We start from the raw sequence: 16,563 nt of genomic DNA on the forward strand, positions 1-16,563 counted from the left end.
CAACGGAAATAAAATGTTGAATGTTTTTTATTGAAATTGCTTAAACTTTCCAGTGTAGACTTATAACCTTTAGTTCAAAGACATTTCAAATTTGTACGATACGTTTTGAATAAATACCAAATTCTTGAATTACTCCTAGTTTAAGTCGCTATTGTGAATTGTTAATATTTAAGAAACTCAACCAACTCTTTCCTTTTTATTTCTTGTCCATAATATCTCTTGTGAGAGATGTTCCACCACGGAATTTCTCCTCTTTGTTGAAGATCCCTCGCACCAACGGAATAAACACCAGTCCTCAATATACAGTCCACTATTTATTCGGACATCGGCACAAAGTATCCGTCTCTGGAATTGGAAATTTTGATATAAAATAAAATTTTGACAAAAGTTTCTATAGAAAGAAAATTTTTCTATAGAAATAAAATTTTGAGAAAATTTTCTATAGAAATAAAATTTTAACAGAATTTTCTATAGACATAAAATTTTGACAAAATTTTCTGTAGAAATAAAAATTTGACAAAATTTTCTATAGAATTAAAAACTTGATCAAATTTTGTATAGAAATTAATTTTGGACAACATTTTCTATAGAAATAAAATGTTGACAAAATTTTCTATAGAAATTAATTTTTGACAAAATTTTATATAGAAATAAAAATTTGAGAAAATTTTCTATAGAAATGAAATTGGGACACAATTTTCTATAGAAATAAAATTTTCTATAGAAATAAAATTTTGACAAAATTTTCTATAGAAAAAAATTTTGACAAATTTTCTATAGAAATAAATTTGACAAACATTCTTTTCCTCTGTTGGTTAAGCTACACTTGTAGTTTAGTCAATGCATGGTTTTAAGCTGAAATCAAAAAAACAACAACAATGAAATAAAATTTTGTCAAAATTTTTATCTTCCCTAATTTTCGTATATTTTTGAAGCAATTATTTGATTTTGTAGTAATTCATCTATTCCCTATAATGTCCTCACTAATTATATTTCCCATTGGGTGCTGTAGCATCAAACAGTTCAATCCCATTAAGATTAGGTTCGCCAACACTACCAAACATGTTGTGACTATTGGCCCCCCAAACCCCACACACAGACAAAAAATAAAACAAAAACAAAATAACACAGCAAACCATTCACAAGGGGTATGTCAGGATGTGCAATATTTATTGTCGGTCGGTTGTTTGGTCATAGAGATAGTCGTACACTGTTGCCGTAGTCATCGTTGTTGTCGTCGTCGTAGTGTATCGTTGTATCGTTTCTTTATATATTTTTTTTTTGTTTGGGTTTCTGTTTCGTGTGTGTCTCGTGTTAATTTTAGATTTAATTCATTTCATTTCTGTGACTGGTGCAAACGGGTGAAGTTTGGTTTTTGTAAGTGCGGAACAACGTCGATAGCGCGCATATCCCACACACAACACCACTACTACAACCACGAAGTGTAGAATTGCTTTTTGCCAAATTGTTGTTGTTGTTGTTTTTTTTTAATTTTTCCCCCCTATGTGAAATCATTTAATTAAACAAAAAATAACATACAAGCATACATATTTATGGGGAAAAAATTTAATATCAAAAGTGAAAAACAACGAATAAAAGCAAATGAAATTAAAAATCTGATATGAAATAAATGTGAGTGTATAAGAAACATAAATCAAATCCAAAACAAAAAAAAATGTTCCATACTCTTCTATGAAAATTAAAATGAAAAAAAAAAATTCGATTAATGTTATAGAGAAGAAGAAATATATATATGTATGAGTGTGTGTCTAGTTTGTGTGAATGTGACCTCCTCAAAAACATATGTAACTAAAAACGTGCTACAAATCCTTGAGGGAAAGGTCGTGAGATTAACCACTTGTAATACCGACTATTCGTTAGTTTTTCGGCCTCTTCATAAAAAATAAATCATTTGTCAGTTCAAATGTCAAAAAAGAGAAGTGGAAAATTCTCTACAAGTTGTTTTTTATGTTTTTGTCTCCCATGACATATTGCAAAAAATATCACGTTTTTGGAAAAAAGTAGAAATCCCTGAAAAAAAAATGTTTCTAAAAATTCTATGAATCAAAAGTGCAAAGTACATAGAATAAAGTTGAGTTTAAAAACCGGGCGGTGCCTTATGAGCAAGCAAAAAAAAAAAAAACAAATATTAATAAAATCCAAAAAAAGAGCAACAGCTAAAAGATAACAACAAAACAAACAGCAACAATACCAAAAGATACGTGTCGTGGTACGTTGAATATTAAATGCCAACCGCCGCCATCACATAGCCAAGGAGCCGCTCTACGCCCGCCGTTATTCTCCCCACACACAGTCCCCACCACACACCCCTTCTTCATACTATTCCTGAACACCAACCATCATAGCAAACAGTCAGTAGTCAGCAATAATAAAACGCATGGAAAATTCCAAAAGTGAAATATTTCTACAAGTAAACAAGTTTTTTGTTGTGCTTGACTCTGGCTGGCTGAGTAAGACAGCAAGAAATATAAAAAAAAAAAAAAACAAAAACAAAGTAAAAAGAGCAAACAACGGGCTGTCTGTCAGGCAGGCAGACAGGCTTGTTATTCTCATAGTTGAACAAGATTCGTTCACCACATAAATAACAACTCAAAAAAAAACCTCTACACTTTGTAGATACATACATACACACACACATTTATCACCAAACATATGCGCGGATGGGTGGTAGAGTGTGTATATGGAATTGCTGGGCGATGTGGTGTGTTGTACTCTGATTGGAATTATAAAACGATCACGTTTTTGTTAAAGTGACAAAAAAACCTGTCAAAAAATACCAAAATAAACAACCAAGTGTTTTTGTTTTGTTTCGAAATTGTGTGTGAATTTTCGTAAGACCTGAAAAAAAACGACTTATATTAAGTAAAGAGAAAGAGAGCGAGAGCGAGAGAGAAAAAAACAAACAAAATGCCTTTGCCTTTCAGAAATACGTGTGCAGGGATCACCGGATTTTTGATAAGAGTTTCACGACACGAACTTATATCTGTCACACACACACAAACACACTCCCAATAGTGAACAAACAAAAAGCAATAGCAGCTCACTTCACACAATAAACGCGTAGCCGTTATACATCAACATCGTCGTATCATTTCGGTGTTAAAGCCGTTTATTCGTAGTTGTTGTTGTTTTCTTTCTTTCGCCCGTTCTTTGTTTTGATTGAGAGTGTCTGAATCGTTATATATGTTGTTCTTGTTGCTGATTGTAAAATACTTGTGAGATCTTTTTACCACCGACCGCCCGCTTCCTCTCTGTCTCTCTCTCACTCTGCTATATGTGATAATAAAAGCCACTATGTGAATGAAGGCAACAAAAAAAAAAAAGAAATGCAATAAACGTAATTTTGTTTTTAGAATTTCCCAAGCAATTGAGACCAGTGCACTGTAATTAAAGAATTTATGAGATAGTCCAATACAATGATGATAGCCAGTGAAAAGAAATTTAAATCAATTTAATATGGAATGTGAAAGAAAATGAAATTTTGTGATGAGGTGGAATTATATCCGTTTAAAAAATACTAAGGAAAATTAAAAAAAAAAAAAATAACCATGAAAACAACTAAATCCATTTTAAATTTTAGTGCCTTGACATTATTTACATACCCAAATAGATATTATTCAGAATATAAATTATCTGTCATTTAAAAATGTCTTATAATATATGCCCAGTGTGACCAAAAACTCTGTTTTGGTCATCAAATTCACGGGGGGACTATAGACATTATATTTTCCGACTAACTGTAAATCCCTTCCTTAGTTGATTGATAAATATTAAACTGAATACCCATTTCGTTGAGAAATTTCTACCATTAAATGAGTCAGCTCTAAAGCACCCTTTAAAGAAGTTTTCCTTATTTAAAACGAATTTTTTATACCCTTCACCACTACTGTGGTATAGGGTATAATAAGTTTGTGCATTTGTATGTAACGCCAAGAAGGAGTAATCATAGACCAACCTTGTAGTATACGGATCGGCTTAGAATTAAATTCTGAGTCGATTTAGCGATGTCCGTCTGTCTGTCTGTCTGTTGATGTATTTTTGTGTGCAAAGTACAGCTCGCAATTTTAGTCCGATTGTCCAAAAAATTGGTATAGGGTCCTGTTTTGGTTCAAAGACGATCCCTATTGATTTTGGAAAACATCGGTTCAGATTTAGATATAGCTGCCATATATATTTTTCACCGATCTGGTCATAATTGGCGTGTATATCAACCGATCTTCCTCAAATTCCGTACATCCGAATATTTTATGAGTCTCGAAAAACTTGCAAAATATCAGCCAAATCGGTTCAGATTTAGATATAGCTCCCATAGATAGCTTTCGCACGATTTACACTCATTTGCCCACAGAGGCCAATTTTTTGCTCCGATTTTGTTGAAATTTTGCATAGGGAGTAGAATTAGCATTGTAACTATGCGTGCCAAATTTGGTTGATTTGGATATATCTCCCATATATAGCTTTCGCCCGATTTACACTCATATGGCCACAGAGGCCTATTTTTAACTCCGATTTAGTTGAAATTTTGCACAGGGAGTAGAATTAGCATTGTAGCTATGCGTGCCAAATTTGATTGACATCGGTTCAGATTTAGATATAGCTCCCATATATATGTTTTTCTGATTTCGACAAAAATGGTCAAAATATCATCATTTTCCTTATTAAATCGCCACTGCTTAGTCGAAAAGTTGTAAAAATGACTCTAATTTTCCTAAACTTCTAATACATATATATCGAGCGATAAATCATAAATAAACTTTTGCGAAGTTTCCTTAAAATTGCTTCAGATTTAAATGTTTCCCATATTTTTTTTTTTAATTGTGTTCCACCCTAGTGCATTAGCCAACTTATATTTTGAGTCTATAGATTTTGTAAAAGTCTAAAATTCTGTCCAAATCGACTGATATTTAAATGTATGTATTTGGGACAAACCTTTATATATAGCGTCCAACACATTTGACGGATGTGATATGGTATCGAATATTTAGATCTACAAAGTGGTGCAGGGTATAATATAGTCGGCCCCGCCCGACTTTAGACTTTCCTTACTTGTTTTTTATTTTTAATTTTTAAAAAATCAGAAAACCAAATTTTCACCTTTAGTTGGAAAATCCTAAAAATTAAACTTTTACAGTATTTGTAAATTGCTTTTGTTTTTTTTTTCAAAATTTTAAAAAGTCTACTTTAGCATATTAATATCAATATTTTTCACTTTCGAAAGAAAGGCTGGGAAGAAATAAAAAATTTGAAAATTCCAAATTGTATCCCAACACAAAACTTCTTCTTAATAATATTAATATAAATAACTATGTTTAAAACAAGTGTAAAAAATCGGAAATAATTAAAAACATCAAATCAACCTTCAATTTAAAGTAAATAAAAACAAAAAATCCAATTAAAAAATACCAAAAAAAATTATTACAAATATTTTAATCAATTAATCTTTCTATAAATTCTATTAATATAATATATTAATAATTATTTTTACTTTCCTTTATTATTTTAGTGAAACCGCCAATCAATTTTTATTGAAGAATTTGCATTTGAAGCAGAAATTGAAAAAGTGAAATTTTACCAAGTGAAATTAACAAAAGAAATGTTATGTTTTCAAATCTAAGATTCGCTATTAAGCAAAACGTGAAAGTGTTTATTTTCTATAGCAAAAAACTTTTATACATTGGGATATTTCAATAATAAAAAAAAAATAGAAAAGAAGATAAATCTACGTCTTTAAAACAAAAACCAAAAACGGTGTTAATCAAACCACCCACCTTAAGTTGTTTTCTTAAAAACAAAAAAATACCCACCACCAATAATAACAAAAACAAAAAAAGAAAATACAAACATATATATTTTGAATTAACTTCCTTCACAAAAAAAAAAACAAATACCACAGTCTGCAGCAGTGTTTTATATATCCGTTAGTCACCAGCAACAACCTGTTGTTTTATGTATATGTGAGACAACTTAAAAGAAATTAAAAACAAAAAAACATATATACACCAAACTGAAAAAGAAAATCCCACCTACAATAACAACAAAAGAATCTTGATACAATTGTATATACCAAAAAACAAAAACTAAAAGAATTTCTCAACATTCCATTCCAAACAAAAAAAAAGAGTAACTTATTTTATAACCTAAAGACAAAAAAAAATATTCTTTGATTTATCTGTGGTTTTACCATTGACTCCAATCATTCTTCAAACATTAATCAAAAAACAGCATAACCATTAACGGAGTCAACTACAATAACATTACTAGCGCTAGCTTTAACAGCAAACGCCCAACACAAATTAAAAACGAAATTATGGAACCCTATTGGGGAGAGGCAAACGGACATGCTCCGCATTCTGTGAAATATGAGAAGTAAGTTTATAATATATTGTGATAGTCTTAAGATATATTCTCTTTCTCTCTATGCATATTGCTCTCTTTTATGCGATGTAGTCTCTACATTGCTCTAATATACCGTTATGAATTCACTGTTTATCATCATATCGTGTACACAATGACATGTGTATAGATGCTTACAGTAAATTATGTCCTTAAGAAAAAACTCAAGGTCGACGAATAAGCAACAGCATAGGCCTTTCGTATAAATGATGGAATGTCTCAATTCAAATATGTATATGTATGTGTGTGGTTAGCGCGTAACATGGAGTAACCTCAATCCATAAGGTGGTGACAACTATTAGCTGATGAATGCAAAGAGATTACTCAGTAAGTGTGTCTGTAAGGCATCAATTGTGGATAACAGTGGCTCACTATCAATTTACAGTGGATCAAAACGATTGTGAAAAATTTGGAATAAAATGTATATTCCGAATTCTTGGAAATTAGAATAAACAAAATTCAATTTTCATAATTTTAAGCTCAGGATTATTTTCTATTAAAGCATATAGTTTACAACAAAACAGGAATTTCGTTTGTCTAAAAATTCGTTCGGGAGGAAAGTAGTTTTTCTTTAGTGTAGAATTCAAATCCCCTTTATAGAAAATTTGTATTTTATAACCCAACCAAACCAGTGTTACCAATAGTTTTCTGACTCTTCTCCCCAAATTAGGACTCTTTCGTTCCCAAAAACCTCCAATTTAAATCGAAATTCCTCAAAAATCCCCAACAAATTTTTGAAAAGTTTTTATGAAAAAAATTAAGAGATAGGCTCGGCGGTAAAATATCGGTAATAATTTAAAAATTTAGAAAAAATATATAAAACGTATGGTCATACCAGCTTGCGAGCAGCAATAAAATCATATATTTATGGACGAACATTTATTTCTAAATACTCAAATAATAAAATGGTACATAAATATGAAGATGAACTATCTTCATAATTTCTACATTTATGGGCTATATTGTCCAAATCAGTGATGAACACTGATGGGAAGGCAACATTTAGGCCCGAGTCCTCACGAAATGATTTCAGAATGTAGAAAAATGTCTAACAGAGTAAAATTACAATTGAATGCTTGGGCCTCCAAAAATAAAATCATGTGTCCGTTTCTAGTCCAAAAGCCTTTGTATCTTTTTAGAAATGTAGAAATAAACAGAAAAAATCCCCACAAAAAATTCCCAAATTTATGAAACTGCCCCACCAAATCCCTAAGACCCCAACTCAAAATGTTCATCCCCATCCACGATAAAATATTCCCAATTTGGGGAAAAATCCCCAATACTGGGAAACACTGCACCAAAACTCTAGGTTATCAGATTCAAAAAAATGTCATTTGATATTTTCTAAAATTAATAAGACAATGAACCAATTAAAAAAAAAAAACACATCAACTTTTATTAAATGCATTTAAACTTTATAATTGGTCTAGGTATCGTGATTTTAATGGTCCGCTGGCAATTGTGTGTTGTATTAGAGAACGGGTTGGGGTAAAACAATAATCGAATGTTTCATAACATGATTAATTACTATTATTTACATTGACGTCAATCGAAATGTCTAGTCTTAATTATATTAATTAATATTATATCTAGTTGTAGTTGTTTTTATTAAACGTGACCCCTTGAATTGACACCAGTAAATTTCCATAATAATAAAATCTAATTGAAAATATTAATATTCAAGATAATAAAAAAAGTGTAATTTGAAAGAACACGAAAAACTACTAAATATAAAGGACACTTTGCAATCGTATATAGGGAACCATGGCTATCATGTTTTATTTGCACATAGAGCTTCATTGATTCAATAGCAGACGGGGGGAAAACACCACACCGAAAAAATATTGTCATAAGCTCAAAGAAATTTCTTGTCTGTCGAATGCAATTTCTGCCTAGCATAGCAAATAAATTTTTCTCTGATAGAATGAAAACATTTTTTTTAATTCGATGACGAAATTAATGCAATTAAATTTTTAATTGAAATGTCTTCAACCACGAAAATGATAGTATCAATCACAGGTTTATTGCTTGATTAAAAAATTAATTGATTTCAAATATTTTTTTATTTACTATTTTCTGTGTACACAGTTTTTTTCGCTTGACCAAATGTCGATAAACTTTTCGTTTTAGGCATTTCGTCCTTAGAAGAAACGAGATTCGATTTTAAAATGTTTATCATAAAATTAAGAGAAAATTCTATTGAATCAAAATTGTCCTAAAAAGCGACACATTCAAGGAAACATTATTTTAAAGAAGCTGTTTTACTTGAAATATGTCATAGTTGAAGACTAATGGCGATTTCGATTGGGAAAAAAGGTGCAACATTCTCCAAAGTGATTGCTATATATGAAGGACACTGTCATAGATTTTGGATCCTGTATCCCTCACAATATTATGAATTAACAATAACTTTGGAATGATACTATCATTTAGGCGAAAATACAATGAGGGAAAAAGTAGTGTAACCCCAATGCAACATATTTTTTGCGAATCGAAAACGCCCTAACTTTAATTTTAAGTTGCGGTTAACATGTGAAAGAGCAAAACAAATCAAATCTGAATTCCCAGAAGAAGTTCCCTATTTTAATAGAAAATTGCATCTAAAATGTATTCTTACTGCAATTTTTCTTTTGCTCGGCCGATAAAGCTGTCGCACGCTGCATGAACTTGGCTCTTTGGTCCATTCCCGAAGAAACGCAAACTTGAAATAATGGGGACACTATGACAACCTTACTCTCCAAAATGGCTCAGGCGCAAACTTCTAACGGATTTGGAAAACGGTTGCCACTCGTGAGAAACATAATCTACGAAAATTTGAAGAAAATTTTACCAAAAATCTACCAAATTTAAAAAGACCTTATTTTGAAAATTTTAATCAAATTTTTAAGGTTAGTATGAAAAACTGTTTTTTTTTGTTTTGAAAAAAATGTTTTAGTTTAGAAGTTTATTTCAGTATTTGCAATATTTTATATTATGAGCTAATAAGAGACAATTTTTTTGGAGTATAAATATCAATTGAATGCTAAATGTACAAAATTTTAATTTTCTTACTATAGAAAATTTTATTTCTATAGAAAATTTTATTTTTATAAAATTTTATGAAAATTTTATTAACATTTTATTTTTATAGAAAATTTTATCAAAATTTTATTTCTATAGAAAATTTTGTCAAAATTTTATTTCTATAGAACATTTTATTAAAATTTTATTTCTATAGAAAATTTTATCAAAGTTTTATTTCTATAGAAAATTTTGTCAAAATTTTATTTCTATAGACAATTTTATCAAAATTTTTTCCTATAGAAAATTTTATCAAATTTTATTTCTATAGAAATATTTTGCCCAAATTTTATTTCTTTAGAAAAATTTGTCCAAATTTCATTTCTATAGAAATTTTTGTCAAAATTTTATTTCTATAGAAAATTTTGTGAAAATTGTATTTCTATAGAAAATTTTATCAAAATGTTATTTGTATAGAAAATTTTGCCAACAAATTTATTTCTATAGAAAATTTTGTCAAAATTTTATTTCTATAGAAAATTTTGCCAAAAATTTTATTTCTATAGAAAATTTTGCCAAAAATTTTATTTCTATTGAAAATTTTGTCAAAATTTTATTTCTATAGAAAATTTTGTCAAAATTTTATTTCTATAGAAAATTTTGTCAAAATTTTATTTCTTTAGAAAATTTTGTCAAAATTTTATTTCTATAGAAAATTTTGTGAAAATTTTATTTCTATAGAAAATTTTGTCAAAATATTATTTGTATAGAAAATTTTGTCAAAATTTTAGTTCTATAGAAAATTTTGTCAAAATTTTATTTCTATTGAAAATTTTGTCAAAAATTTATGTCTATAGAAAATGTAGCCAAATTTTATTTCTATAGGAAATTTTGTCAAGATTTAATTTCTAAAAAAAATCATCTCAAAATTTTATTTCTATAAGAAATTTTGTCAAAATGTTATTTCTATAGACAATTTTATCAAATTTTATTTCAATAGAAAATTTTGTCAAAATTTTGTTTCTATGGAAAATTTTGTCAAAATTTTATTTCAATAAAAAATTTTATTTCTTTAGAAAATTTTGTCCAAATTTTATGTCTTTAGAAAATTTTGTCCAAGTTTTATTTCTATAGAAATTTTTGTTAAAATTTTATTTCTATAGAAAATTTTGTGAAAATTTTATTTCTATAGAAAAATTTTATCAAAATGTTATTTGTATAGAAAATTTTGTCAAAATTTTATTTCTATAGAAAATTTTGTCAAAATTTTATTTCTATAGAAAATTTTATCAAATTTTACTTCAACAGAAAATTTTATCAAATTTAATTTCAATATTTCTAATTTTATTTCTATTGAAAATTTTGTCAAAAATTTATGTCTATAGAAAATGTAGACACATTTTATTTCTATAGAAAATTTTGTCAAAATTTAATTTCTAAAAAAAATACCTCAAAATTTTATTTCTATAGAAAATTTTACCAAAAATTTTATTTCTATAGAAAATTTTACCAAAAATTTTATTTCTATAAAAAATTTTGTAAAAATTTTATTTCTATTGAAAATTTTGTCAAAAATTTATGTCTATAGAAAATGTAGCCAAATTGTATTTCTATAGAAAATTTTGTAAAAATTTAATTTCTAAAAAAAATTATCTCAAAATTTTATTTCTATAAGAAATTTTGTCAAAATTTTATTTCTATAAGAAATTTTGTCAACATTTTATTTCTATAAGAAATTTTGACAAAATTTTATTTCTATAGAACATTTTATGAAAATTTTATTTCTATAGAAAATATAAGTACCTCTCAGTTGGAGAGGAATATTATACAAAATCTAACAAAACATCCGGAATTCTACCAATCTACAAAACAGTAAAAAAATCTTCCATTTTTGGTAGAATTCTATTAACTGTGGCAACCGTAATTGGGAATCGGAAATTTTGGTGGACATTGTACGGTAGATATGTAGGCAAGAAACTCCTTTTCAGCCATTTTTGGTTGATGCCTGCTACTAGGGGGATGGGGCTGAGTTCTTTTGGAATGTCCGTGGCCGAAATCTGCGCCTGCCCAGGGCTGCGGAGAGCGATCAATGGCCGTTACGGCGGCCCACACCATTAACATCAGCGGCTGAGTTCTTTTGGAATGTCCGAGGCCGAAATCTGCGCCTGCCCGGGGCTGCGGAGAGCGACCAGTGGCCGTTACGGCTGCCCACACCATTAACATCAGCGGCGCTTATGTTTTGGTGGCCTATCGATATGACTTTTTATATGACTCCTTTGCTAGTTTTTTTAGCAGTATTAGCAAATTTATTCACAATAGATGTTTATTATTAATTGGAAGTTTCACATAAAATAATGAGTAAAATCCATTTGTCTCTAACACAAAATGCCATCATATTTTCTGTGTGTATAAGCGCCTTTAATTGCTAGAATGAAAAACAAAAACGCTTAGACGCGAGTATCAAACCGATTTGCTGAGACGTTTGATAACAAAAGCGTCACAGAGCCATACATATATATGACTTTTAGATCACTGACACATGTACATATGTATGTATGCATGAGTGAAATCTACATATGAATGTATAATCAAAACAAAATACCATATTCATAACAACTCACGTTTTTTTATATACTTTCGCCCTCCATAAGCAAACAATTGTGTTTCGCACACACACTCACACATACATATGTATACGTTCAGTCAAAGCTACCTACCTTACGTTATTAAATAAACGCTAAAACCCCAGCTATAGTAGACCCACCATTAGGTGTTAAACAGTTTTTTATTTGTAATATTTTTCTTAGTATAAGTTCGCCATCTATGAGTCCCTTGTCCCCTGCCACCTACATTTTCATTTTATTGCATTATTTTCTAATAAATATGTTTACACGTTTCTATAGTCGTTGCTAGAAATTTCTTGGTGGTATAAATTATAATAAAGAATTCACAAAACAGCAAACTCACACACAATTAATGACAAGCAAGAGCAAGAAGAAAATATACAACAAACACAAAAATAATAATAACAACATCGTATGCCGACAATAAAAACAAAATAACGAAGACACGACTCAAATTCGCTTATTTTTAATTTACGTTTCTTGATAAAAAAAATCCCCTCGCTTTGTTGCTATGTAAGAAATGTTGTGGGGATAATTTTGAGTGTTGTGCACTTGGAGAAATTTGTGTTATTGCTATTATAAATCTAGCATTAGGTATTAGATAAGGGTTGCCACACTATATTCGACTATATCAATTAACAACAATTCAATACTCAAAGCTGTGATTATAGCGGAAGTGCAAAATAAGACAACCCTGGTAACAACACTCTAATACTAAGATCTCACTAGGCACGAAATCTCTTTAAATTCTCTTTACAAATCTGGCATCTGGTGTTCAGACTGCAAAATTATCGGTTTTAACAGCTGTTTTTCATTTTTCTAAAGAAATAAAATTTACCATAGAAATAATTTTACTATAGAAATACATTTTTAACAAAATTTTCTATAGAAATAAAATGTTGACAAAGTTTTCTATAGAAATAACATTTTGACAAAATTTTCTATAGAAATAAAATTTTGACAAAAATTTTCTATAGAAATAAAATTTTGATATAATTTTCTATAAGAAATAAAGCTTTGACAAAATTTTCTATAGAAATAAAATTTTGATAAAATTTTCTATAGAAATAAAATTTTGATAAAACTTTCTATAGACATAAAATTTTGACAAAATTTTCTATAGAAATAAAATTTTGACTAAATTTTCTATAGAAATACAATTTTGACTAAATTTTCTATAGAAATAAAATTTTGACAAAATTTTTTATAGAAATAAAATTTTGACTAAATTTTTATAGAAATAAAATGTTGACCAAATTTTTATAGAAATAAAATTTTGACCAAATTTTCTATAGAACTAAAATTTTGACAAAATTTTTTGTAGAAATAAAATTTTGACAATTGTTTTTAAATAAAATTTAGACAACATTTTCTATAGAAATAAAATGTTGACAATTTTTTTGGATAAAATTTTCGATAGACATAAGATGTTGACAAAATTTTCTATAGAAATAAAATGTTGACAAAATTTTATTTCTAGAGAAAATTTTTTTAAAATTTTATCTCTATAAAATTTTTTGTCAAAATTGTGTTTATACAGAAAATTTTGACAAAACTTTCTATAGAAATAAAATTTTGACAAAATTTTCTATAGAAATAAAATTTTGACAAAATTTTCTATAGAAATAAAATTTTGACAAAATTTTCTGTATAAACACATTTTTGACAAAAATTTTTATAGAGATAAAATTTTAACAAAATTTTCTCTAGAAATAAAATTTTGACAAAATTTCTAAAATTAAATTTTGACAAAATTTTCTATAGAAATAAATATTTGACAAAATTTTCTCTAGAAATAAAATGATGACAAAATTTTCTGCAGGAATAAAATGTTGACAAAATTTTCTACAGGAATAAAATGTTGACAAAATTTTCGATAGAAATAAAATTTAGACAAAATTTTCTATAGGAATAAATTTTGATAAAATTTTCTATAGAAATAAAATTTAGACAAAATTTTCTATAGAAATAAAATTTTGACAAAATTTTTTGCAGAAATAAAATGTTGACAAAATTTTCTATAGAAATAATTTTTTTACAAAATTTGCGATAGAAAACAAAATTTTACAACATTTTCTATAGTAATAAAATTTTTAACAGAAGTTTATATAGAAATAAAATTTTGATAAAATTTTCTATAGAAATAAAATTGTGACCAAATTTTTATAGAAATAAAATTTTTACCAAATTTTCTATAGAACTAAAATTTTGACAAAATTTTTTGTAGAAATAAAATTTTGACAATTTGTTTTTAAATAAAATTTATACAAAATTTTCTATAGAAATAAAATTTTGACAAAATTTTCTGTATAAACACAATTTTGACAAAAATTTTTATAGAGATAAAATTTTGACAAAATTTTCTCTAGAAATAAAATTTTGACAATTTGTTTTTAAATAAAATTTATACAAAATTTTCTATAGAAATAAAATTTTGACAAAATTTTCTGTATAAACACAATTTTGACAAAAATTTTTATAGAGATAAAATTTTGACAAAATTTTCTCTAGAAATAAAATTTTGACAAAATTTCTAAAATTAAATTTTGACACAATTTTCTATAGAAATAAATATTTGACAAAATTTTCTCTAGAAATAAAATGATGACAAAATTTTCTGCAGGAATAAAATGTTGAAAAAATTTTCTACAGGAATTAAAAGTTGACAAAATTTTCGATAGAAATAAAATTTAGACAAAATTTTCTATAGGAATAAATTTTGACAAAATTTTCTATAGAAATAAAATTTAGACAAAATTTTCTATAGAAATAAAATTTTGACAAAATTTTTTACAGAAATAAAATGTTGACAAAATTTTCTATAGAAATAATTTTTTTACAAAATTTGCGATAGGAAAAAATTTACAACGTTTTCTATAGTAATAAAATTTTTAACAGAAGTTTCTATAGAAATAAAATTTTGACAAAATTTTCTATAGGAATAAATTTTGACAAAATTTTCTATAAAAATAAAATTTTGACAAAATTTTCTATAGAAATAATTTTTTTACAAAATTTTCTATAGAAATAAAATGTTGACAAAATTTTCTATAGAAATAAAATCTTGACAAAATTTTCTATAGAAATAAAGTTTTGACAAAATTTTCTATAGAAATAAAATGTTGACAAAATTTTCCATAGAAATAAAATTTTGACTAAATTTTCTATAGAAATAAAATGTTGACAAAATTTTCGATAGAAATAAAATTTTGACAAAATTCTATAGAAATAAAATTTTTACAAAATTTTCTAGAGAAATAAAATTTTGACAAAATTTTCTATAGGAATAAAATTTTGACAAAATTTTCTATAAAAATAAAATTTTGTCAAAATTTTCGATAGAAATAAAATTTTGACTAAATTTTCTATAGAAATAAAATTTTGACTAAATTTTCTATAGAAATAAAATCTTGACAAAATTTTCTATAGAAATAAAGTTTTGACAAAATTTTCTATAGAAATAAAATGTTGACAAAATTTTCGATAGAAATAAAATTTTGACAAAATTTTCTATACAAATAAAATTTTGAAAAAATTTTCTATAGAAATAAAATCTTGACAAAATTTTCTATAGAAATAAAGTTTTGACAAAATTTTCTATAGAAAAAAACGTTGACAAAATTTTCGATAGAAATAAAATTTTGACAAAATTCTATAGAAATAAAATTTTGACAAAATTTTCTATAGAAATAACATTTTGACAAAATTTTCTATAGGAATAAATTTTGACAAAATTTTCTATAAAAACAAAATTTTCGATAGAAATAAAATCTTGACAAAATTTTCTAAGGAAATAAAATTTTGACAAAATTCTATAGAAATAAAATTTTTACAAAATTTTCTATAGAAATAAAATTTTGACAAAATTTTCTATAGGAATAAATTTTGACAAAATTTTCTATAAAAATAAAATTTTGACAAAATTTTCTATAGGAATAAAATTTTGACAAAATTTTCTATAGGAATAAAATGTTGGCAAAAGTTTCGATAGAACTAAAATTTTGACAAAATTTTCTATAGAAATAAAGTTTTGACAAAATTTTCTATAGAGATAAAATTTTAACAAAATTTTCTATAGAAATAAAATGTTGACAAAATTTTCGATAGAAATAAAATTTTGACAAAATATTCTATAGAAATAGAATTTTGACAAAATTCTATAGAAATAAAATTTTTACAAAATTTTCTATAGAAATAAAATTATGGCAAAATTTTCTATAGAAATAAAATTTTGACAAGTATTCTGTGATTATTCTGTGATTGTGGGAATGCTATCATCGTGACTGAAGCAATTTTAATAAAAAAAAAATAATTCGGTCAATTAATTTCGTGTTTGAATTAGAACAAAAATTTTTCTATGTAGATTTCCTATCTGCATCTAGTTATTGTTTCTCAATTTTTTTTCGCATACACAATTGATTTGCACGTTATATAAACCTATGAAGTGCAATTACAATAAATAATATAGAAAAAAAATAAATCGAATTAAAATCAAATTTTCTAGTGAAGTTGTTAGCAAACCATA

The 16,563-nt window shown here is 26.5% G+C and overlaps 1 protein-coding gene across 2 annotated transcripts in view; it reads left to right on the forward strand.

The window, feature by feature from the left end:
• The first annotated feature begins 1,317 nt into the window (after positions 1–1,317).
• cwo (transcription factor cwo) overlaps positions 1,318–16,563 on the forward strand; it is an 80,473-nt gene continuing 65,227 nt past the window's right edge. The window contains exons 1-2 of one of the 2 annotated variants that reach the window (XM_075292210.1): positions 1,318–1,632; positions 5,525–6,387. In XM_075292210.1, the coding sequence (XP_075148325.1) occupies positions 6,329–6,387 (59 nt within the window). In that variant the 5' untranslated portion in view covers positions 1,318–1,632; positions 5,525–6,328. The remainder of the gene's footprint in view (positions 1,633–5,524; positions 6,388–16,563) is intronic. The other variant, XM_075292211.1, reaches the window with a different exon arrangement.

The sequence above is a fragment of the Haematobia irritans genome, chromosome 1 (assembly GCF_050003625.1).
Source record: "Haematobia irritans isolate KBUSLIRL chromosome 1, ASM5000362v1, whole genome shotgun sequence".
NCBI classification, from domain to species: domain Eukaryota; kingdom Metazoa; phylum Arthropoda; class Insecta; order Diptera; family Muscidae; genus Haematobia; species Haematobia irritans.